Source organism: Belonocnema kinseyi, chromosome 10 (genome assembly GCF_010883055.1).
Source record: "Belonocnema kinseyi isolate 2016_QV_RU_SX_M_011 chromosome 10, B_treatae_v1, whole genome shotgun sequence".
NCBI lineage: Eukaryota > Metazoa > Arthropoda > Insecta > Hymenoptera > Cynipidae > Belonocnema > Belonocnema kinseyi.
Genome location: NC_046666.1, coordinates 72,093,170 through 72,119,993, shown reverse-complemented (window position 1 = coordinate 72,119,993; position 26,824 = coordinate 72,093,170). Strand labels below are relative to the sequence as shown.

Here is a 26,824-nt window from a genome sequence, read left to right as displayed (position 1 = left end):
AGGAAACATTTTCAATGAAACTTTTGGTTATACTTCAATATTACAAATAATATTGGAGTATAAATAAAATCTTAATTACAAATTGTTCTTCAAACAATTTATGCTAAGTCTATAAATTGATTCACTACAATTACGTTATCACTGATTAACTGCAGTTACAGTATTTTTACTGTTAAAATTAGTAAACTTCTGATAATAACTGATTCATCAATTAAAATGAGGTTTGTTCAATGAATTAGTAGCAGAATCAATTTTTAAAATTGTAATATCCAAATAGATCATTTTACTTCATCATAAAATTTATTTATAAATATTTCTAAGCATTATTGATAGAAGAGAATATTTAAGTTGTAAATGATTGCTTAATAATGGGAAATATTTATCTTCTTAACACGTTGCTACCACACTATAATTTCAAATCTTTTTTATATTTCCAGGGTTAAGAAAAATTAAATTATGGGGAAAAACTTCTTTCGAAAAATTAGAGAAAAAAAATTTAGAAGCTTTTTAATCATTTTGAAAGATTTCAACATTAAATTCGTTTAAATATTTCTGGGAAAATTGTTAATGGTTTAGGATTAATTTTAAAAGAATAATTGTGTATGTTCCTAGGCAAAATTAAAATTAGGAGAAATTTTAAGAGATTGGAAAAGAATTTAAAGTTGCAAGATTTAAAAAAACGCAGCTTTTAAAGATTGAAAACAAAAACTTTAGTCTTTAAAACAAAATTGGAAGATTTCAAGTGAATAAACAAATTTTCTTAACATTCCTAGAAAGGCTTAGAAGATTTTAGGCAATTTATTTACATTTTGAATAATTTTTCAAAATTTCAAGAAAATTTCGAGTCAGCTAAAATAAATTTGAAGAATTTAGGAGGTCTAAAATAGATTAATAAATTTTTTTGACTTTGAAGCATTTCCGAAAAGTTATCAAATATTTATTTCTTTAAAACTTCTAAAAACTTAAATATCTTTTAAAAAACTTCAAATATTTCCTAATATTTGGTAAAATCCTATTTTAAAACAAACTGGTAATACTTCGTTCTTTGTAAGCAATTTCAACATTTTTATGAGTAAAAAAATATATAAGAAGCATTCAGTGTTACAACAAAATATTCTTTTATTATTTATTTCCATACAACACAGAAAACCTTTTCTTCATTTAGAAAACGTCTATTGTGTTTTTGAAAATAATACGAAAAATGTTCCGTAACTAAGGTCAGGGGGGGCAAAGGAATTGTTAAAGTCGGTTAAAATGGCAGGGGGTGTTTAAACAAAGTAGAACATCACGTTACGTAATATGTGAATGTTCCTTAATCTACATTTTATGGGCATTTTTTTAAACACGCAGTTAGTCATTTTGTGAATGCTTTTAAACTAAATTACTGAAAATTGGACATCTGTCATATTTAAACTTTGCACTACTTGAAAAAGGGGAAATATGACTAATTATGAAAACAGGTTTATTCACAGAATTATCAAAAGTAGGGACAGAATTTTGTTGCTTTGAATTTGAATTGCTTGTTTTTTTGGCATTGAATGAAAACAAAAGGTACAATTGAAAACGAATTATGATTCTACTAGTAACTAACCTTTCTTGTTTTGAAAAAAAATGTTGTAAAGTGAAGTTAATAAATATTATCACGTTTCTAATTCTAGTATAATCCGCTATTACTCGACCGTTCGAGAGAGAACCTTGCAAACAATATTGTAGGTGTAAGGCCGCGTAGAGTTCACTTGGGAAACAGCCGATAGTAGGAGACCTTTCACCATTAGCACGATATCTCATAATATTATAAGGTTCTCAAGAAAATGCGAATCTGAGATAAAAGGCGTTATTATTCTCCTCTGAAGATTTTTTTCGAATGGTAAACCTGTAAATCAGTACAGATTTATAAAAAAATAGAATAATTATTTTTTACTTTATTAGTGGGCTATTAAAATTGCATTTGTGCTTTATCTATATTATTCTCAGAAATTAAGAGTGTAAATAAGAAACTTTTTTCGTTTAATTCGATATTTTAAGCAAAGGTCATTCCAGGATTCGATAGCTAAAAAGTGTAATCTCAGAATGGAAAATTTTAAAGTAAACAATTTTTTAGTATTCAAAGCTAAGTAATTCAACATTTAAAAAGGAAAGAGAGTTATAAAACTTCTTTATCTAATTTTAAAGTCATCGTCCACCCCGATTATCATAGAGTGAAATATTATCAGCTTTAAATTGCCTCCACTGCTAAGGAAATTCTCGCCGTACATTCAAGATTAAAATTAATGATTTAATCTTTAACATTATTTCTAAAATCGAATTTTAGAAAATAAAATAAATCATACTTATAAAAGCCCGCTTGAAAGACGAGAATCCTTTATTTTATAAAGAAATAGATGCATTCAGATAAAGATAAATAGAGTATACTTCAATTATTGTCAAGCAAACGCGCAAAATCATCAGCGAAATATTTATTTTCTTATCTATTATTATCAGTCGAGAATTACAGCGGAAGGCCCATTACCGCAGCGTAGCCGACTATTGGTGTCATTGCCCTAAGTATTTTGTCAGTAATCTTCTATTAGCAAAATACAACAATTTGGCATTTTAAGAGGACACACATTTTTCTATTTTAATAATTACGACAATAATTAGATCTTACAACAGTTTTAAAAATATTCCACGCAAATTTTTTATTGTGCGAGATCCACGTCCCATAAAAAGATATGAATTTATTATTTATGTGGTGAAAACTGTTGTTAAAATTGTGGTAAATGTCAATAGATATTATATGCTTAGTGAAGATGGAGCGATATGCCCCGTCACTATCAATTTTGCAATTAATCTTTTAAAAATATATCAAAGATTAAAAATGCAATCAGGTTAATAAATTATGCACTTCTCGTACATAAAAGTCGGCAATATCGCAACAATGTAGCACAAGTCAATCTAGTCTAACCTGAAACGTCCCCGAAGGTAACCTCGCTTTTCTCTCCCATGTTTCCGCGCACGTAATCCAGCAAGCATCGAACCGAAGACAGTAAACAAGGAATGTATTATCACACTATACAGAATTGCGTTTTTTTTTTGTAAATAATTTTAAAAAAAAATTAATGCACCGAAATATTTTTGGTAAACTTTCACATTCTTTAAATTATAGGGCTATATTATTATAAGAATATTTAGAACGTTGTCTATTCTCTGTCGGCATATTTTGCTGGACTTGATTTTATTTTCTGTCATTTTTTGCGAGATTTTAATTTTCTCTTCCGGAGAGAGGGGAACTTAACCCAGGGTTGTTATAGAAGTCCAATTTTAAAATCCGGAACGTATCCAAGTTTTCCAGGTCAACTTTTAACACTACCGGCCGAACTTATCTACGTGACTGTTTTTTACTGGTTAAAAGATGTAAATTTTACAGAAAGATATTGCAAAAAAAAAACATCAAACTGAAATAACTCTGGAAATAATACAATTTTATAACGTTCTTGGGCTATTTCAAAGGTAACTCTCCAAAGTATTTTACTGAATTGTTCAGTTATTTTTATCATTTTGTCCCTAAAACCCCTGGGTCAAATTTGGTGCAAAGTCACAAAATTTTTAAAATGTGTATATATTTAAAAAAATTGTTTAAACAAAATTATTTCTTATATATCAATCAATTTTAGTAAGTTATAAAAACATTGTTTGGAGTTTTTTTAAAATTATGTGTTGAATACAGCCATTATTTGAAACTTTGCAACTTTTTTACACCAAACTTGGCCCTAGAATATTAGACGCAAAACTGTATGAGCTTTCTTCTTATTAAATTGAATTCTAAACAAACTATAAAGTTGTTTCATATATATTCAAAAAACTATTAATATGTAATAGTAAAAAAAACTTCCTGCGCTCATTTAAATCGCCGGAAAGTACCTAATTTAATTCTTATCAATGTGAATTTGCGAAATAAGTCGAAAAATACTAAACTAATTCTTAGAACTTCAAATATAAAATTCCAGGACTTTTCGAGATTTGTAACAACCCTGATTGAGCCTCATTTCGTCAACAAAAATCGCAGGATTAAATGCAAGAGGACACAAAGGGATTATCACATTTCTCCCAATCTCACAATCCCTTTTCCAGGCAAAAGAGCACCGAAGCACCGAAGTAATAAAAAAAAATTAATGGTCGGGAACCACCAGGAGCTATCCCACTAACTTTTCAAAATCCAAGTTTTTTGGCTTTTTGCATTGTTAAATTTGTGCTACGTGTCACTCTTTTTCATAAAGTGGAAAAAAATTAATTATACTATTTTTAATAAAATAACAAAGTTCCTTAAGTGGCCAACCCAGTACAGAGTCTTATGAAGATTTATGACTTTTTGTAAGTCTCGCGAGGTTTTAAGAAAAGAATACTAGTTTGCAGTGCCACCTGTCGGTTTTGAAGGTTCTAATGATCACCGCATTTCATTTTCTAATTCGACATCTATTGTCGGCGATGAATTGTTGAAATTGTTGGAAGTAACCAAAAATTCTTAGGAATTCACACATAATCCTTTGGAATTCTGCTGAAAAAGATATGCCGAAAATCTGAGATAAAAGAATAATCTAAATGTCCATCGCTTTTAAAACTATTGTATTGTGCAAATAACTCAATTACGAGAGCCTTTTAGTTTAAAAAAATCCTTTTAGAAAGTCTAAAACTATAAAAAACACTTCACATACGTGCATACGTATTTTATAGTCTTTAGATTTGAAAATTATAGAACTTCAGCAATTATTATGAGCGAAAAAATAATAAAAATGTTAAACCCCTCATTCTTTTTGATAATAATGTAAATGGTAGAACATCTTTAATTATTATTTCTGTAATATTAACATATTTCTGTAATATTAACAGTGAATTGGATGCTGCATATGCCTGGACGGCATAAAAATTTGAAACAATTTATTTAGATAGCTTTAAGTTTTGAAAATTAAAAAAGTAGATATTTTTCAAATTCAAACCTTTATAACAAAATTAATTCAAATTTCAGGTATCTTTATTAGTCACTATTCAATACTTAATTTTTCCATATCCCCGCAAGATGCTGTTTATATTTTTCACTGCATCAAAAATATTAAAGTTTTTATTTGCACTGTCTAGTCTTACAATTTCCTAACAATTCGTTTTTGTTTACTATCTTACATTTTCGATAACAATGAACAATTGTACATAATGGATTCCATGAAGAACTATAACAAAAGATCAATATTCACATCGTCGTTTTTGTAAGCTTTTATGGTTTATTGCTCGTCATATAAAAATTGGTTTTCATGTGTTTATCGTTTTTTTAGGAGTCAGAAGGCTCTCGATATATTTTCTTCTGTATTTATCAAGCTAAAAGTTTCGTTATAAATGGCACCAAATTAAAAATATTGATGCAAAAAATCATGGCTCTTCGGTCTTTGTAACTGGTGTAATGCTTTATTTTAGTTGACTTGCTGTTTTTCATATCTGTATTTTCATCAAGGCATCGCAGAATTAACAAACAGATGTTTCATGTTTTTTTTTCTTCATTCTTTGGTCTGTCTGCAAATCAAAAATATTTATAGACCCAAGGAGAGTACCGAAAAATGTGTTGTCATTCACGAAAGTATTTTCAACAGAGGTCAAGGGCGGTGAATTTTTAGGTCTAGCCTAGAATTTTATTTATTATAATAAAGAACATCTTTTTTAAACTTGTATGTCCCTTTCTTTGCTTCCCAAACGTAAAATCGAAAAAAACTAGATGCTCGGAAAGATATTCTAAATTTTAAAGGATGTTTGCATCCTGAATTAATTACATAATTAAGATGATAAGTGCTATATAAAATTAGGCTTTTTTATAATACCAAAAATATTTTATAGAACTAAAGACTTTTCCAGATCCCAAAGTAAAGAAATTTCTGCCTGATAAAGTTAATTCATGCTGATTTTGTTATTCTTATAAGGACATCAAATGACCTTGACAGAATAAACTTCCACGTCCGGCTTGATTGTTCCGTAATCTGGCGCAATATACACAGTTTGAAATTACAACACACATTGTGTAATGTTTTATTAAATTCTGTTCACTTCATTGAGAAAAAAGTATATTCTTAATTTCAAAGGCAAAATTTCAATACTTATTAATATAAAGCATACGTTTTAATTCGAATTTAGTTTGACATTTGGTTTTCCTTCATACTGTTTTTGTTTTCTTAGTCTTTGAAAATTACGGAAGCAAAACATTTAAAGTTTAAAGCAGGTGAATCGAAATTGAAATAAACTGTATTATACCTCCAATGCCGCTGTTTCAGGTTTACAGCTTGAATCCTTCAGTATATATGTACTAAACTTATGGAATTCATTAAAACCATTAACAGAAACTTGCTGAAAAGTAAACAAGAATCTGTATAGGAACTCATCAAGCAAGTTAATTGCCACGTTGCAAATAATGATTTAAGAAAGTTATTTTGTAAAAAGAAATATTTTATTAAATAATTAAATAATATGCTTATGGTAATTAAAACTTAGTTAACTTCATTCTTTCTAAAATTGAAAAACTTTTTAATCTATATGAAGAATTTAGAACCTACAAAAATAATGTTGATACGAGTCTTTAATTTGATGTTGCTAATTACGATTATCAAGTGACGTTGATTCATGAGTAATATCGGCTTCAATTAAATGCAAGAATTTCATTTTTTTACTCCTTATCGATATTTAAATTAAGACTCAAGCTAGCTGTAAAAATTAAAACTAATTTACTTAGGTTCTGTTATTTATCCAATTAATTCTATCACAGTAAACGACGACATTACTAACATTCGCTTGATTATACCGAGCGAGACGTTCTATATCGATAGATTTTCATATTCTATCAATCGAAAAAACAACAGCAATTCTCAGATCGACCGATACGCAATGCCAATTTATTACATTAAAATCAAATTGCATAAAGATGTTTATCGTGCTATTTAAATATTTATGGTATAATTTAGGCACCTGAAGTTCTGAACGTTTAAATAAACAAAATATAATTTCCCAATTCTATTTTATCCAGAAATATTGTTTCTACTGGTAAATAAAAATATGTTTTGCAAGTTCCATTAATTAATAAAAAGCGTCATTCATTTGAACGTTCAGAACTTCAAGCACATGAATAACTTGTATATATTAATGTCTAGAAAGCGGAGTTGAGTGCGATGAAAGCAAAACACAATTTCATAATTGAAATATTAAATTTTAATAAGTATGTCTCAGAGATGTATGCAAATAAATTTCCAGCGTCGCGTATGACGCTTTGAGGGAAGTATGTGCCAAATTTCGTGACATTGGATAAATGCTTCTATCACCACAATTTATTTTTGGCTGGCAAACAACGGATCCATCATATTAACCTAAGATTCAGATACGCACAATAGATTTCAACTATATGTACCGGAAGTTCGCTTTTCAAATGAACGAAATACTTTTTCCCCATTCTGTTTTATCTCCAAATATTGTTCCAACTACAATTAAAAATAATGTAATATAATTTTTCTTTGTAATAAATAATTAACAATATAAATAAATTAGTATTTTAGCACTGTTTATAGGTTGAAAGAGATTAGTAAAAAATTCCGTTCATTTGAAAGTTCTGAACTTCAAGCAAATATTTCAATTATTGTAATGTCAAAAAATGGCAATAAATTGGTTTGTGCAAGCTTTATATAGTGCAGAGCAATGGTTTTTTTGATTAATTCTCCTCTAATTATTGCAATATATAGTCGACAGTAATTATACACTTCAGAATTTTCATATGCGAAACGTTTTATCACTGTAAAAAAAGGTAGCTTTTTAAATGTTAATATTTCAAAAGTAGAAAAAATTTATGAGGAAGGAAAATTACCTGGGATGAGAATAAATAAAATCCTCACAATAATAAGGAAGCATTCTGTTAAGTAAATATTGGATGTGCGAATGGAAAATATAATAGCTCTTCTTTGGATCTGAAATTCAGACCTCACGGCTCTTCTTGAAAATAAGATGAATAACCACAATTTTAAAAATATACAAACATACAGTTATTTCAATTTCAGACTCGTTCACTTTGTTTATTTATAAATAAATAAATGATAGTTTTTACAGTTACTACAGTCAATACTTTCCATTCAAAAAGGAGATAAATATTTAATAAAATGAACTTTAGGTTAAGTAGGGAACAAGTAATGAGGACCGATAATTTGAATTTACACCCGCCTCCCGCCAACTTTTCATTGGTTCTGGATTCAAAGGCCATTCTTTGCGCGGGAAATTCAAATTTGAAATTCTATTTTGGTCCTAATTTCATTTAAATAAAAGTTGAATGGCAACGATAACTACTGTTTAAGCTGGACCATTTTCGCGTATTGCGGAGTCGGTCGCTAGACTCGCGAAATCGTTCTCAAGGACTTGCAAACACTGTCACAACGGTGTCGCTAGACCGTTTGTCATTCCATTGAATAAAGGTACGCGGAACTACTTTTCCAGTTATGCAGTTCCATGCAATTTCCCTACATTTATCAATAGAGAGTTGATGCTTCGCACGAGAATTTACACGCGGTAAAAAAGATGCGGTGAACATTTTTCTAGTTAGGCCGTGGTGGAAATATTTATGGTTAGATGGACTAAGCATTAAATACGTGGTTGCTGAGACCGTAATTTATGGTTACAGGTAATGCTTATTTCATCATGAAGGGTCGCTTATTTTTCAGCGAAAAATTATCGTTACAGGTTTACGGCCATCCAGAATATTAATTTTTTTCTTGTAAATCCTTTCGTTTAGAATGTTGAGTAACATGTACAATTGTAAATTGTAGATAAATGTCATGGCATTTTGAAATTTTTGCATACCAGAAGCGCCTAGACGAAAATGTAAATAAGAGTACGTTAATGTTTTCGTACAAACTGTGGAAGTTGCAGTAAAATGACCTAACACAAATTTTGTAGAGTTTTCAGGAAATAGGATCAAGTAGGTTGATAATTCTCGTTAAGTGCAAGACGCATAAAAGGCGTTTTGTTATGAAGTAATAGGAACGTATTACGTTCCAGAGACATAAAATTATGCTCTTCTTTGAAACTTGGTAACCTTGAAACTGTTATTCCTGGAAATTCCGGGAAATTTTAGTTTACGAAAATATTAATTATGATATTATCGCATGTTCTTCAGTGGCTTCTAAGTGCCTTGCGACTTACTGTTTCAAGATAATAACAATTTTAGATATTGACGAAAATCAAATAATTTCTCTAGATAGATACATATATGTATCAAGTAATAGAAATTTGAATTATTCGAAAGCTTGAGTAATATATTAGGACTCGCAATAATGAAGGATACAATTACTTGCTGAATTTTCTATCGTATGGTATTGATTAATTCAATCGTTGACCGAGAAATGAGAGCCATATGTCAGCAGACGGTCATTCGAGAAGAAAGACTCGAGGTTCAATTGATTCAAATAAGAATCGATAAGTTATTTCCGCAAACATGATTTTCTGGCTGAAAATGAGGATTTTTTGCTGAAAATGTGGATTTTTTAAACATTGTATTAATATCAATCAGAGTTTGGATCCTTTTTCAAATCAGTAAAATTATATTTCCATATCAAAAATTGCAACACCGTTGCAAATTGGATATAACATTTCACGAATCTCTTCATCTTCATCGATTTTTGTGAATACATGTTTCTTTCGAGCCTGCGTCTTGAATAATTCATTAATGATATTCAATTGACTTTCAGACAATTTGAGGGTTCACTTGATACATTTTTATACTTCCATGAAAATAAGTTTCTATTTATTTTAACCCTCTGACGGCGCACATTTTCTGACGTTCCGGTTATGACGCACTGGGTGTGTTGCCCATAACTTATTTTAGAGATAAAAACTGTTTAAAATACATATTTTTTAGCTTTGCAGATGCGCACCCAGGGGACCATCAGAGGGTTAAACTCTTCAGAAAGATTCTCTATTATTTAAGATTGGGGTTAAAATAAGATGGTTGTCAATAACTTGAGATCGAATGTCATCGACAATGGCCTCTTGTACTAAAATCCTACACTGTAACTGACCAGCTGCAATTTTGCCAATCACTATTTTCTCTACGCAATTCAAATCTTAATCAACCACTCCCCACCGTCCATCTTATCTATCCGTAGATCCAAGAATATAATTTGCTCAGAAAAGTGCTTTTTTCGAGAAGACCATTAATTTCGCGAGTTCGGTTTGAGTGCCATGCGATTCGAGTTCAAATCTCGTATCTTTCCTCGTCATCGAGGACGAGTGAAAAAGTCACCGAGAAATTGCGCGGCAAAAATAAAATAAAAGGGTGCATGGAAAGCAGACGACGCAGAGACGCTTGCGCTAACACGTTCTAGAAAGAACGCGAAGGCTCGCAAGGGAACTGCTATCTTTTGATTCCTAAATAGAATGTATTATGAATTTTTGGTTAAATTTAATTGCAAATTTTTTTATTTTCTTAGGTTTGCAGTGCTTCTTCAATTTTCTCCTAAATCAATCCAATTAATAATCTCAGAATTTCAAAAATCATTAAGGTTCCTTCTACAGATTTCCGCACATAGGATCAGTAAAGACCATTCATACTCATAAAAACTTGAAAACTACCAAAAGTACATTGCGCTTCTAGAATAGGCTCTTCCAGCCTTCCTCCCTCGGAAATTCAAAGCGTTCTAATCGCCAGTGGCGTAGGGCGGCGTGCAAAGCAGGGGCAAACATATGGGACCTTTCCGGGATACTTACATTTTCGAACGTTTCTCCTACACTGTTGCACTGTTACTCGTAGGAAAGTTGATCACTTGGTCGATAAACTTGAGGGCAGATTGGGCGAAGATTTCGTCCTTCCGTTTGTTTAATAATTTTTTGTTTTTCAAATAATTAATAAACACAGTCCGAAGTTTGGCTTAGAGGAAACTGATTAACACAGTCCAGAAGTTTGGGTAGGAAACTGCACTGTCGCGTACACTGTGGAGATTTGCGACGAGGCGGAAATTTTGCACCCGTCCAAATGAGAATGTCGCGGCACAATGAGAATTGGAGTTCTGCCGGCCGGCAGGTCCGGCGACGGTTTTAACCGCTGGTACTACTTCGCTGTCGCGTTTTCGTGACTGCGCTGATACCGATACTATACTCGGGTCTCGGAGAGTAAATCCAAAGGTAGCGAGACGTAAGTTAGTTACACATCAACGGCGCGCCAAGTCGCCGTGGCGAACCAACTGACACTGACAGCGCGAGCAGCGCCGAACACAGCGCACACATTGGCCCCTGGCTCCCCCCACTCCCCCTGCCCAAGCGATGTCCAACCGCGTCATCTCTCACCGTCGACGTCACAATCCCCACCCCTAGAACTTGTTTTCTCCCTCTGCGGGTCCATGAGACAGGGAAAAGGAAAGAGAGAGTTAAAGGGGAGAGTGGGAAAGAGATAGCGAAATGGCATTCTCTCTCGCATCGCAAATTTCTCACCCAGCATCTAGACTGGATGTAGCATGTTGTATGCTGTATGTAAGAGATGCACTGCTGGGCGTTATACAGAATACAGAGTAGGCGGTTTTTATTCTTTTATAAGCCGTTATTATTATAATATTTATAGAGTTTATTACATATCTCTAGCCGGATACCTATAGATTAAGGATGAAGCCGGAAATTTTCAAGCCTCGAAAACAGGTTTATCAGAACCGGATTAGGATATCGGATTGCCGGAGGCTAGATAAGTGTAATATCTCGGCGATAATGAGAAAGAGGTTCCTTGCAGAGGCGAAGGGAGAAGGTGTAATTGATGATGAGGATTGTTGAATAATGTCGGATGGTTTATGAAGGAGTTTGGTGACTGCTGACTAATGCTGAATAAAGTACTTTTTTTTAAACGGGTAATGCAATAGAAAATAAAAGAGAGTATTATTCGTATGTAGTTTTTAGACAAATGACCCTTGCGGCAACTGTTCCCTGCAGATAGTTTTTCTGTACGTGTGTACGATATATCTGACTTTTTAAATATCAAGAGACATGTCTTCCCATATTAAATTCTCTCGAGACGAGTCTATGATATTTATTTTATAGAATATGTCTTATGTGACATGTCCTTTACGCAGAAAACATCTTTTAATGTTACAGAGCTTCTAATGAAAAACGTTGAATTTCCAAGATGTCAAGATTATCTACAAGAGAATTTTCAAAAAATAAGATTAATTTTCTAGCCCAAAAGATGATTTTCATAAAAATAGATGTATTTTTCACCAAACAGTTGAATTTTCAACTTATAACGTATACATTTTCAACTAAAAATGGAATAGTTAAATTCAGGAGAAAATTAACTTTTAAGCAGAAAACGAATTTTCTACAAAAAAGTTAATCTTTCAACAAAAGAGAATGATTTTTCCACATAGAAGGAACATTTTTAAACACAAAAGTTAAATTATAATGTATAAAGTTCACTTTGAACGGGGCGATCGCCCCCCTGAGTATGCGAAATAATACGTATAAGGCGTTATGTAAGGTTCGAATTGAGGAAAGACCTAATACGCTTATCAAAAAAATGTTTTCAAATAAAAACTCGGATTAATTTTAAACGAAATAGTTGCCTTTTTTAACCAACAAAGATGATTTTTTAACCAAGAAGTTTTCAAAAAATATGCACCAGAACCTTTCAAGATCGGTTATCGTTACTTCGATTCGGCGTGCACACACTCACTTTTTGGGATATCAGCTCTTCTGTGGGCTCGATCCCTTTTTAACGCCGTGCTGCTTTTCGGTACTGCATCAAATCGTCTCTTCCTTCGGTGCAGGCGCCCGCAATATGTAGGTACGGCGCCGCCTCGTATACCTGCCTTCTACCTGCGTCGAGGGTTCGTAAGTTCGCACAGAGCCACGAGCTTTACAATCTTAAGAGTCCCTACTGCAGTTAAATTTTTAACGAAACGGATGAATTTTCAACAAATTAATTAATTTTTAAGAAAGTAGTACAACTTTCAACCAAGTAGTAGAATATTGACCAAAAAAGATAACCTATTGACGAAATAGTTGCATGTTTAACTAAATTAATTAATTTTAACCAAATAGTTGAATTTTTAACCAAAAAATATAAATACTATTAAGTTCATATCTTAGTAAAAGCGAGAAAAAGGGAAGTTGTTTAGAAGCAGGAAAAAAGAATTCGTTAAAAAGATGGAAAAGAGGTTAATAGGGGAATGAGTATGAAAAGTATGAAATATGAAAATGCTTTCCCAAATTATTAAGTTTAGGATACGTTGTTCAAAATATGTACCAAAATTGCAAAGAAAATGTTTAATCACGCATAATTGTAAAAAAATTGTTTATTCGAATCGTGATGCATCTTTGGTCAATATTTAAAGGCACACGGATGAAATATGGCACTGTCATAATTTGGTTTTTAATTTTGTCCCAATCGGTCAAAATGTAACGAAAAGGAAACAAAAGATTCGATACTTCTTGGACAACGTAAAGTGTTACGTTCTAAATCTGAATTAGTTAAATTTAAGCAATTGTTAAATGATTGCTGACCTCTTGCTTCATCAGTTAGATAAAATTAGCCAAGGGGCTGCCCAGTGGTCTGAAAATAAAAAGACGTAATTAGAACGTGCTGAGAATGTTTCTTGGACATTATTTTATTCTTATGAGTTATTTGGAATTCTTTCAAATTATTTTGAATTATTTTCCATACTTTTAAATTATTCTAAATTATATTGAATTCCATAAAGTTCTTTCCAATAAATGGAAAGATCTCAGCTGTATAATCAGCCAGTTGTATGTTGTTTTGCATTTTAATTCGTTTGGATTTTTTTGAATTCCTCTAAAGTCTTTTAAACTCGCCATTAATTCTTTTGAATTATCAGGAAGTTTTTCGAAGTCTTTTAAATTTTTCTAAATTCTTAAAATACTCCTTATTATTTTCAAATGTATCGAAACGTTAGTTAAAATAATTAAATTGATTATGTGCTCGAATTAATGACCCTGAATTCGTTTACCTTGATAAACTAAATTTGACTAATTATTAGTTCAACACTAAATAATTGAAACGGGGTCTAACTTTAGCTTACAAATTCATCATTCTTGAGTAATTAATTTTTTGAAAGGTACATATTTACGGATATGAGTAATAAGGACACGGAAAAAAAAACTTTACCGATACAAGCAGCAGATTACTCTCTGAAAAAACATAAAATATAACATTGAATTCTTATTCGAGACAGGTTCACAATTTACAACATAGATTTTCCGTTTTCTTAAATTTATGAAAATTTGATTTCTATAAATGGAAAAATCTACGGTATCCAGCTTCAGACAATCACCATAAACAAATGTTTAAACTATCACCATATAGGGCAACTATTCACATTGCTTACGTAAAGAAACGGTTTTTATAAAACATCAATTTTGACATCTTCAGAATGTCAATTTTTCAAATTATTCGTGTTTAAAGAGATTTCGCTGTGTCCATGATGCCTTTCACATGTAATCTACGCGGGCACAATTTTATCGCACCCTGCGCGCGCGACTCGTAAGTTTGAGCGAGCCTACTATCAGCGAGAAAATTCGAGTCCTCTGGCTTTGACGTTGTATAAGTACGTGAAGAAAAAATGGTAGGTTAATGAAAGAGGTATCGTTTTAAAGGTGCAGATGTTGTACGTTAATGAGAAGAAAAGTAATATTCCAAAAAATTATTTGTAGCTTACAGATCTGAAAATACGATGAAAAGTGAGGAAATTTGATAGCTTTTAAAAACAGTGAACTTTGAAGCATAGTTTTTTATTGAAAAAATAATAGGGAAAATCTTAAAAAATTCATGGTGGTACATTAAACATTTCTGAACAGATTGTTGTCGAAAAATTTGCAAAATATAAATAATTGTTCGTTTTTTGTGAATAAATATGCGACCGCACTATCTTCAGTTCTAATGAAGATAATGAAGTGATTTAAATTGTAGGTAGTTAGTTCAACTATCTGTAATAATTTACAATTTGAAGGAAGTATGTGCTTCTTGTTGTCTTCGCACAAATTGAGATATTTGAAGTCAGTTTTTTATATAGGAAAGCAAGTGCGAGAGCCTAGCGTGGTGCCGTTTTTTCAGGGGATCGTCCTCGGTTTTCCTCAGACCGACCTACCCAACTTGTGCCTTCGAGCATCACTCTGGCCTTGAAACCCTTTCCCTGTATTGAGGAAAACCGAGAACGATCCCCTGAAAAAACGGTACCACGTTGGGCTCTCGCACTTGCTTTCCTATATAAAAAACTGACTTCAAATATCGCAATTTGTACGAAGAAAACAAGAACCACATACTTAATTCAAATTGTAAATTATTACAGATAGTTCAACTAACTACCTACAATTTAAATCACTTCATTATCTTCATTAGAACTGAAGACAGTGCGGTCGCATATTTATTCACAAAAAGCGAACAATTGTTTACATCTTGTAAATTTTTCGACGGCAATCTGTTCAGAAATGTGTATTGTACCACCATGAATTTTTTCAGATTTTCCCTATTATTTTTTCTATAAAAAACTATGCTTGAAAGTTCACTGTTTTTATAAGCTATCAAATTTCCTTACTTCTCATCAGATTTTCAGATCTGTAAGCTACAAATAATTTTGTGGAATATTACCTTCCGGCTCAATAACGTACAGCATTTTCACCTTCAAATGAGACCTTTTTCATTAACCTTCCATTTTTTCTTCACATACTTATTCAACGTCAAAGCCAGAGGACTCGAATTTGGAATTTAAAAGTTGATGATTGTTCTAAATTATATAGGATAATTGTTATTTCTATACAATTTTTGTCAAAATTATGAATAATTTAAATATGTAAATCCTCAGTTATGAACATTTATTAAAATAAATAATTATAATTAAAATAAAATAATTAATAATATAATATTTTTTATTATTATTTCAGGTTGACCGTCTTAATCAAAGAAAAAAATTCCCTATTTTCAGGTTCACAACACAAAGTTTTTAACTCTTGGAGCTAACAATTTTTTCATTTAAAATTATAAATACTGATCTGCAAATTGAAGCACTTGAAGTCGAACTCAAATTTTGTAACTGAACACTTTTTAAATTAGAAGTAAAATTATTTTAATTTAAGGTTCTTAAAAATTAATAATTTTTCAGTAGTTATTCGTACATCAAAAATGGTTCTGAAATCTATTTTAAATATTCTCTTATGATTACTATTCAAATAAAAAATTATTTCAAACGTTTTTAGGAATCGAAAGAAAAAAAAATTGTATCATCTTGAAACCTCTCAAAAGTTTTGAACAGCTCAACAAATTTGTTTCACAATGTTAAAAAAGCTACATTTTGTTTTAAATTTTTTGGAATGTTCTTAAATTTAAAATTATTTTTGAAATTATTTAAAAAATTCTATTTATGAATACATAAAATCATAAAAATTTGATTGAACAATTGTTGTTTACAATAATAAATAGTCTACTGTCTTCAAAATGTTCTTAAATATTTAGAGGTTAGATATTTACAGTTAATTGCATCGAAAAAATCAATTTTGTACCACAAGAAATATGCAAATAGTGTATTTGTTAATGAAGATAGCTTAAATCATTATAAACTTTCATTTAGTGGCCCAACATTATACTTGTGTTTTATTTCCAAGTAATTTGTGATCGATTCAATAAAAAAAACTTGATTTATTCTATCAAAAATACCTCAATCTTATATTTGTTTCTAAAATTTGCTTTTAAAATAACAAATTATTTATTAACTTTAATTAAATTAACTAAAAACCTCTTTTTGTCCAAGTGAAGCTGTAAAGAAGATTTTTAAATTTTTGAATGAATTAAAATGGATATCTATCGAAAAGTCAAGAAATATGTCATTTAACAATCTGCAAAGTACTGTGAATTTTTATGTCATGTTTTTTGTCTAAGGAATTATTAATATATATTGCCATATATATTTTGCTTATCCTTTTAAGAAAAAGAAGCAATAAATCAGATTATTTAATTACACCTTTGCCTTATATATTTCTGACTTTTACTGTTTAATTATTACTTAATAATAGAAAATTCGATTCATTTTGCACATGTTTAAATTGTGTGAAATATGGATAAAAAATATAATTAGAATAAAAATTAAATATTTTAAATCAAATTGTTTAAGTGTCAAGGCTCGGTGGCTGCACTCAAGTCTGTTTCGAACCCTTTTGGTTCATTTCAGGATGACTGAAAAGTGAAAACTACTACCTGAACGCTCGACTCAATTCAGATCTAAAAAGATAAGGGGGGTTGATCACTGGCTCAATTTGAGTGCGCCCGCTCGGTCTTCGTACTTCCCCCAAATCTGTGCGCAGACCCTTTAAAATTATAGGTCAAACCATCGACAACTGTAATTTGGTGATTGCGAATTCATATGACACATCTCGTGCTTCACACTTGATTTTTTCCAAAATGCGAACTTTTCTACGTATTAATTTAAATATATTTGATATTTATTTCTGCACCTCTATCTGGAATTGCTTATTAAGATATAGAAAAATAACGTACAGGCTTTATTGTTCATGGTTACTTTAACACTGAAACAAAATTTCTAATTAAAGTTACTAGACGCGCCTCATTAACAGATTCTAATTATTTTAATCCGAAATTATGGTTTATATGACTATAAAATTCTATTTAATCAATTTAATTAATTCTGGTTGATTTTTTCTGGTTAGAACTATTCTGGTAAATATTTCTGCCAACAGAAGTGTTGTGATCTTGTGCCGATTTCGAGAAATCTGTTTTTTGTATCATGTGATTTTGCTGTGATGTGTCAATTGTCGCTTTGGCGTAAATGTGCAATTCTCGAACAATCGCGATTTGTTAATTGTATTTTTAATCATATAAGTATACTTAATTATAGTGAATCGTGAATTTAACAAGTGATCTATACATGCATATTATGTAAAAGCACGAACAAAATAGTCTTAACGAATAATTTCAGAAACCGAACACATCAACAATACGCTACTTTTGCGTCGAGAGTTGTATCAATCGCCATTTATCAATACATATATCCTTATATAGATTATAGAGACAACATTTTTGCGAAGCGGCACATAGTTGCTGCACTTTGTTGCCGGAAACTCCTGTTACATTATTTTCTTTAGGCGAATGTAACACGTGGTCCTTGCAATTTCAGAGAGGGTTAGGAAGACTCTATGAAGGTAAAAGAGTATCGAAATTCAATAGTCGAAAATCGATGTTTACCAGACTATCTGGTTAAGTTTACCAGAATATCTTGTTACGTTGACCAGAACTTTGTATTCTTAAGCTACCAGTAAACTGACTATTAAATATTTCTGATTCACTTTACCAGAACTTCTGGATATATTTACCAGAATTTCTGGTAACATTAACCAGAGAATTGTCGACCGAAAACTTCTGATACTTTTTCCCAGAATTTATAGTAAGGACATATTCAACACTCTATTCTAGTTGAATTAACCAGAATTCTTATTGATTCAACCATAATTTTTTTGATTGAATATTTGTTTTTTATTTCGCATTAATTTTTATTACCAGCAACCCTGAAAATTATATTATTTTAATAATTAAAAAAATACGCTCCCTATAAAAAACAACTTTGCTATTAAACATTTTATTTCAAGTTATGTCGTTTTTTTCATAAGTTTAATTTGTTTATTTCCAATTTTATTTTTTATGATTTAAACCAAAAATGCGTATCCTATAGAGTAAAGTGGCTCTAAGTCAATTTGTAGATATATTTTTGGCAAACAAATTTATTAAATAAAATGTTATTATAACTCATTTCGTTTTCCCAAAGAGTTATTTTTTTATTTATTTTTCTAAGGAAAGTTTATAACAAATATGTAGATCTTGTTTTGTTGAACAACTTTTGTCTTAATTTATTGCAGTCTCTTGTGTCGTTTTGAAAAAAATTAATTTTTTTTATTTTCAGTCTTATTTTTTACGTCTAAGAGAAAAACTGCGGAATTCCCAGCAAAAATTATTTATAATAAATTTAAAACTCTTTTTTGGAAGAACAATTTTTGTATTTTCATATTTTCTCGTAATTGCATAGTTCGAACACAGAATTACATTTTTTATTTATTATTATCCTTTGTGGGATCCACATTTGAATTTTCGATTTTTCAAGAAAATTCAAAGTTTTTTATGAAAAGCTTGTAGGGATTTTTGTTTTAATTTTGCCAATGCTGTAACTCTGATAATTTTCTTTTTATCCAAAATAGTACCTGGGATAAATTGTTCAAATTTCCGAGTACTACGAATAGCCTTATATAGAATTTTAAACATTTTGAAAATGCTCATAATTTTTGAATTTGTATAAAAAATAGCTGGCTAAAGAACTTTGTCTACAGTTTCCGATAACAAAATAGTGTACCAAAGGTAAATCTAACAGACTAATTCTTTCAAAAGTCATTGTGCTCACAGCTGCCATACATACATACATTCATACATGCATACATACTACATGCATTCATTCATACATGCATATATGCATATATACATACATTCATAAATACATCGATACAGATATACGCACAGACAAGTTCGCAAAAACCTGTTTCTCGGATTTAAAGGGTTTAAACGTAGATATTGCCAAAAAAGGGTGGGGGGGGGGGGAATGTACACATACCTAATAACTTCTCTAATGAGAATGTTACAAATTTGTAAGGCAGGCAACTTTTTTTTCGTAGACAGTATAGTTTTTCTGTAAATCTTTGAAGAATTTCCGTTGAATAATATATGTATAAAAGATTCCGAACATCTGAAGGAATTTGATTTCAAAATTCATATAACATGGCTGTTAACTCGAAATTAATAATTATTGATTCACTATAAACATTTATTTAAATTAATAAAAGATCTACTTTTGAAGGTTGGGTCACAATATTGCCTTATTAAATTAAGGAAAGCTTTACGTAAGTGATATTGTCGTTTAGGTTGAGTTTACCATTGCCAGGAATAAGAGAATAATCAATAGTCGTAAAGTCATTTATTCAAGGTTTTTATTTGTACAAACAGTGTATATTTATTCTGTTTTGTCTTTATGTAATTAATAGACGCGCCCTGAAATAAAAGGAAGGCTCACATGTTCCTGCGTTGTTTTTCAAACTGCTGGCACAGGTGACATGTCAAAATGTTTAGAATCGCAAGTCGAACATAGATGTGCTTGCAAAGATTTCAAATAATTTATTGCAAAAATTTTCTGAGTGTTAGTAATCTAAACGCGTCGCTCACCTTCGTCTTTAGAACGATCTGTAGACGACATCATCAAAAATGACGTAAAAGTAGCCACAAAAAACTTTTGACACGTACATACCTATAACGGCACACACACTGACATTTGTCTAACTGGCCTATTCTACGAGTAGACAGAGCCGTTATTAAAAAAGCACGGATTTCCTATTAGACGCCGTAAGCAGTTAACAAATTTAGACTGCGGACCTATGATCTAGATAACAAAACGCGATTTTTTAAAATCCATAAAAAAAAACTAAAAGGAATTTCGCCGTTTCGCTTCCGGGATAATAACTGCAAATCGAAAATGTTCCAGAAAATACAAAAAGATTAATTAAAAAAAAATCATTTAACAGGTTTAGACCGTGGGCCCTTCAAATGTACACATAAAATAAACTCCACTGTGCATTAGCTGAAAAGAGAGTTTATAGTTTAGGGATCTTAGGCTGCAATTTTAGATTTACAGGTAGAATCTATTTCGTTTCAATACCCATCCCACTCTTTATGAGTTAAATGATTATTACCTCTCACCAGAAACTATCATGGATTGACTATTCCAATTACAGTGGCCGAATGGATATATTAAGGGTGATCAGGTTGGTACTTAAGTAGCTGGTGGAAACTGGTCCTTACAACATAAAAGGGCATCAAGTAGTCTCCTGGGGATACAAGAGGAAAGGAGTTGTTTACAACTTTGACCAATCTTATCCTAGAATCAATAGAACCCAAAACAGTTTTAAGCTTTCTATTTTCGCTCTGTTTTTAAATAAAGTAGCTATTTTTGGCTTCACTAAACTTTTCTTTATAGGAAATTATTTTAAAAATACTAAACTTAACACAAAATAAAATCTAAAAAATTCCAGAACATTTAATTAATTGTCTTCTAAATTGAAGTAGACCAATATTATATAAATTCTCTCTCATACAAAAAGTTCAAGTTTAAAAATAAAAATGGTTAAAGCATTAAATAAAGTCGAATAGAAAACTACTCTCATAGTGCTTCCGCGAAAAGAACTTTTCAGCTCAAAAATCCAATTATGAAATTTCAAAAGAGAGTTATTGGTAAAGTTAGCCTACAGAATTCTGTCAATGAATTTCTGAATGTCGATAGAAAAGCAAACTTTATTTTCCGCAGCGTTCGTTACTACGAATTTACTTAAGAATACCATATAGGACGTATTTAAGATGTTTATAAGCTAGTTGCTGTTATTATGTTATTAAATATTTTGTATTATAAATTCTTGTTGTGAATCAGTTTGCTGATAGATATTTAGCGGGATGTTTACTTACTTCCTTGTTGTAAGAAGTTACAAACATCTAATAAATTCTTAAAATAAGACAAGAGAAACTATAAATAATGATAATCAAAGATACTTCAATAATAAAGAGTCAAAATCATTGTTGGATTATAACAAATATCTTAATTTTAATTTTTAAGTTTGACCTTCTTCTCGACGGTATTAACTTATACATTTTTCGAAAGAATGTCCAGGTCGGTAAGATAGAAAACGAGTGAAATTGTCACACTTTATTGATGCATTTAAACGGATTTTACCAGTTATAGGTTCAAAACTAAAGGTGTGTAAATAGTAAGATAGGACTCAGATCGGCATTATAACACTTTTCTACTTCGAAAGAATCTAAAAAAAACAAGACCAAACATTTTTTCAAAAAAAAGAACCTATTTCTGATTTTACCTTTTTATATTCATTACTTAATCCGAGCTCTTGAATTTCTGTCCACCAACATTGACCTAAGTGAAATCTGGAACCATTATTATAGTAATGGAACCTTTAAATAATGCACGGATAGCTGAATGGATGCCAATTTCAAAACCTATATAATTTTTTTCTAGTATTTAATGTCTCATTAAGTTTCTTGAATTCTGAAGCTAAATAAGACAATAATGTCACATAAGAATTAAATTTTTGTCAACAAGCAAGAAGGAAGGGTAAACTGTCAAATGTTACGGTAATAACCTCCTTTCTGGACTACGCCCACTCCTCTTTTGATCAGGAACTCTATATTCTTTTTAGAAAGAATTGAATGCCATCGACCTGTTTAGATCAGAATACGTCACTATAAGAGTAGTTTTCCTTCTCAACTTGTCTCATATCGAAGAACACGTGCCACCCACACAAAAAGAGCGCGCTTTATCACGTTTGCATTCGCGTGAACTGGTACGTGTGTTCTTGCACTCGATTCAGAAGCACGAGAGTTCATAAGGTCTTTAGTGATCATAGTTATTTTTTTGAAACTCGAACAAATATTGTGGAAGTGTGGTGAAAAATTCCTCAAGCCGACAAAATGAATTTCTTATAGTTAAACATTTGGATAATGTTTTACATTTTGTAGAAATAAATTTTCATGATTTATTATTGTTTGCTTCCAGAAACGAATTTTGGGTTAAGCAAATTTAACTTTTCCTCAGAATGATAACTTTTTCTCTTTGTAGATAACATTTTAGATTTGATGTATGCCTTATTTGAATATTTCCAATTAAATATCTTTAATTTTATTCCTTTTTTTAAATACACTAGTAATTATAGTAATTACATAGATAGAGAGTAAAAATATAATTTTTACTTCAAAAGATGTGTTGCTGACACAAATTGGGTTGAAATGTATAATAAAATAAAGATTAATGAATAATCTTATATAGAAAAATGTTCTATCTCTAAAAACACTTAGAATTAAAAATTGAAAAACTCAACTTCAAGATCTCAACAATGAAAACACTTTTAAATTGGAGTGTCGCAAAAATTTGTAAATTAAATATATACTGATAAAGTGTATTATTTGAAATTTGGAATTTTCAACTTGAATTTATAATAATATGTATAATAATTTATAATATTATTATATTATAATAATATTGTATAATAATTGATCAATTACCAAACATTTTGTTGATTAAATTTTTAAAAATATTTTTTAATATTTTAGATATTCAAAATATTAGGAAATTTTTTCCAAATGTTAAGAGTTTACGGAAATTTGACGTATCCAAAAATTTTCGGTAATTCATGGTGATTTATCGGTTATATGTGATAACTGGTCGCTTAATAATTCTCATTACTTAACTCTTACGTCACTTTTTACTCCCTAGGGACTGAAAAGTAGAACTTTAGCCGCGCTTGACAGGTATTGAATAGGGTTGGAGTCATGCATGTCTTCTGAAAAAAGGTTTTTTTGACCTAATAACTTTAAACTTTAACAGATCTCAGTTTGAAATATTTACAATTAAAAAATGCCGAATTGAACTTGGTAGAATATCTGTGGTAAAACGGGAATCATTTTACTTCATCAGATAAGCAATATCAAGTCATGAAAATGAACAATTTCGAGTCTACCGTTGTACCCCACACTGTTCCGCTTAGAATGGAGAAAATTTGGTTAGGAAACTTTACCGAACTTTTAAGTATTATTATTATTACACCATTAAGCCATTTCCCTTTCGAGGTAGGCGTGACTCACTCGGTAGGGGAAAGGAGTAGTGTGTGGAAGGGATAGAGATTTTTCAGATTGATCCAGAATTCTCGTGCTATTTAAGTAAATAACACGTTCGTTCCGCAACACTTGGGATATATGGACCAAAAGGAAAATGTTTGACATTATTGTAATAATTTGTGTCTTGCGAAATGTTAAAGAATAAATGTCAGTTCGGTAAACTTTAATAACGCAGATTAAATTTTCCAAATGTACAGTAAAGATTTTCAAAAGTAATCATTTATGCACGTGGTGTAATTATTGAAACCTATTCTGTCACACATTCAGGAAAAATTGGATAAAGTTTTATGCTTGTTAGGTAATGTTTGCAAATGTAAAGTCAAGCAAACTTTAAATTATGCAATGACAATAATTCCCTCAAAATCGGTTACGGAATGATAAATTTCGGTTATTCTTTCTAGGTAAAAATGTATTCTTTACTTAAAGGTTTGGTAAAGTTTTAAGTGGATTCTAGAGAAAAATTAATTTTGGTTATGTTATAATCTCCTGTATACTTTATGAAAGTTTTTCCACTGTAAGCGAGTTTTCATTTTTTTTACGTTAGACTTTATTCGATAGTTTGGTAAACCGATGGTCACGCAGTATCTTCCATCGCCTCCACAATCTTTCAGGAACGTATGCAAGTACTGAGCACCTCGAAGATATTCACCAATTTTCTAATTTGGAAAAAGGTATTGAATTTTCAATTTACTTACAGTCCTCATTGTCGTTTTGTATTCATTAATAAAGATTAGTTTGTAAAATTGCAAAATAAAAGAATATTTCATTAAGGAATTAAATTAGAAACGTAATTACTATGAATCGAAGTTGAAACCCCTGATATAAGCCTGAGTGCTGCCATTTTAGTAGTTTTTATCATGTTAGAGACTTTCCTACTAAAGTTTTAGCTTTTTCTTCCGTTCAGTGGGATGAAAAAATTGTTTTTATTTGTCAGAAATTTAAAAAAATTGTTCAGTAAAATAAATTCTGTATATTTCTAAAACCTTCTGTCCTCGTAGTCATCACTTTTCGTACCTTATTCCCTTTTTAAATTAAAATTTGCAATTAAAAATTTAAATTGTTGATTTCTTGAATAGTTTAAAAATTCTAGGTATTGAGTGTGATGAATGAAAATTCATAAATGTCATAAATGGTCAAATTTTAAAAACTATTCTAGATATCGAAAAAATGCTCAGCATGTATTGGCAATATGTGTACAAACTTCTCAGTAAAATACGTAATAATCATTTGAATGGATAAGGCTGCATAGTTGAAAAATTAAATTTTTGACAATTACTCAACAATTATAAATTTTGTATTCAAGAGAATAAAATATATTTCTATACAATCTTACAGAAAATGTAGTATCGGCGAAGTCTAATGAATCTAGCCATTTCTTCGATTTAGAATTCTAATGGTAAAATAAAAATTTTAATTGAATAATACGGTACCATTTAATTGAATTGAAAAATTAATCCATTTAATTAATTATTAGCCAAAATTACTTAGACAAATTAATTGAATTTTTCATATTTTGCAAAATGGTACTTATTCAATTTGGAAGGATTAGAATTTTAAACTTGACTTATGATCTTAAAAATCATTCAAATTCAAGAATGTTTATTTATACATCTTTAAAGTTGAAAAGTTTTTAATTTTTTAAATTAAACATTGGAAATTATGCAAGTTTCGCTATTAAAAGAGTTTTAATTCTAATTATACACAATAAAAATATTTTTAATTTGGAAGATGTAGAGTTGAAAATTTAAGTTTAGATCTTCAAAATTATCCAGCATTTTTATGTATACATTTTTAATATTGTAGAGTGTTTAATTGAGATTATTTTAAATTAAATTGAGTAAAAAAACATTTGAAACTACGAAGCTTACGAAACTTACGAAATTTTACTGTTGATTTCAAACAAAATGCTTTGTTTATCAATTATTATAAAAAATTAAAATGATGGAAAATCTGTCAAGGCCCGCGAAACATCGTGGGGGAAAGTCGACACCCTCCTAGGGCTAAGTCAACATTTAACTATATTGTTTAAAGAAAAAAAGGGTCACATTTAAAATTTTTTATTATTGTATAACCAACTAAGTGCTCGATCTAACAATACATAATACGTACTCAAATGAAAATTGTTTAAATTAAAAAAACGAGTTGAACAGAAAGTCTCGGCTTGGCCTCAATCTTTTGGCAGAAAGTTCCAAAATTTAGTTGGAAAGTCCATTTTTTTGAAAATTCATATTTCCGGTTTGGAAATGCAACTTTTGCATGCAAGTTCGCAAGGTGCTGATTTGGCCGCAAAATGGCCGGGAAATGACCGTGAATTTAATTTTAAAAAACCGGGAATTCACTTCAGATCGCAGACAAGTTAAGTTTTCATTATTTTAATAATTGTGTTCAATTTAGAAAATTGAGTTCAATAGAAAATGTAGTATCGGCGAAGTCCACTCCTTCAATTTAGAATTTAAATGGTAAAATCAAAATTTTAGTTGAATAATACGGTACCATTTAATTGAATTCAAAAATAAATAAATTTAATTAATTATTAGCAAAAATTACTCAGACAAATTAATGGAATTTTTTATATTTTGCAAATTGGTACTTATTCTATTTGGAAGAATTAGAATCTAAAACTTGACTTGTTATCTTAAAAATCATTTAAATTCAAGAATTTTTATTCATACGTCTTTAAAATTGAAAAGTTGTAATTTTTCAAATTAAACGTTGAAAATTATGCAAGTTTCACCATTAAAACAGTTTCAATTCTGATGATACACAATAAAAATTTCTTCAATTTGGAATATATAGGTTAAAAAAATAGAGTAAAAAAACATTAGAAACTACATGATAAATTGCACGTATTAAAAATTAAAGTATCTTTAATTATAAATCTTGAATAAAGACTTATTCCAAGAAGAGATATTCAAAACTTTCTCAAGTTACGTGTGTTATTCATATTTTCATATCCATAAGTTTCATGCAATCCTTAATATGAAATCTCTAAACGATATTGTCGATTTCGATTGTCACACTACTCGATTTCCATTGCTATATGCGTGAGACACGAGTTGTGAATGGGCT

The 26,824-nt window shown here is 30.3% G+C and overlaps 2 protein-coding genes across 2 annotated transcripts in view; both read right to left on the bottom strand.

Annotated features, from left to right (window-relative positions):
* LOC117181629 (terminal nucleotidyltransferase 5C) overlaps nt 1–11,213 on the bottom strand; it is a 63,370-nt gene extending 52,157 nt beyond the window's left edge. The window contains exon 1 of the mRNA XM_033374507.1: nt 10,750–11,213. The gene's annotated coding sequence lies outside the window, so the exon portion shown is untranslated. The remainder of the gene's footprint in view (nt 1–10,749) is intronic.
* LOC117181195 overlaps nt 5,038–26,824 on the bottom strand; it is a 132,452-nt gene continuing 110,665 nt past the window's right edge. Inside the window, exons 2-4 of the mRNA XM_033373761.1 lie at nt 6,567–6,647; nt 6,268–6,360; nt 5,038–5,538 (exon numbers count right to left, since the gene is read on the bottom strand). Coding sequence (XP_033229652.1) covers nt 5,491–5,538; nt 6,268–6,360; nt 6,567–6,647 — 222 coding nt within the window. The 3' untranslated portion in view covers nt 5,038–5,490. The remainder of the gene's footprint in view (nt 5,539–6,267; nt 6,361–6,566; nt 6,648–26,824) is intronic.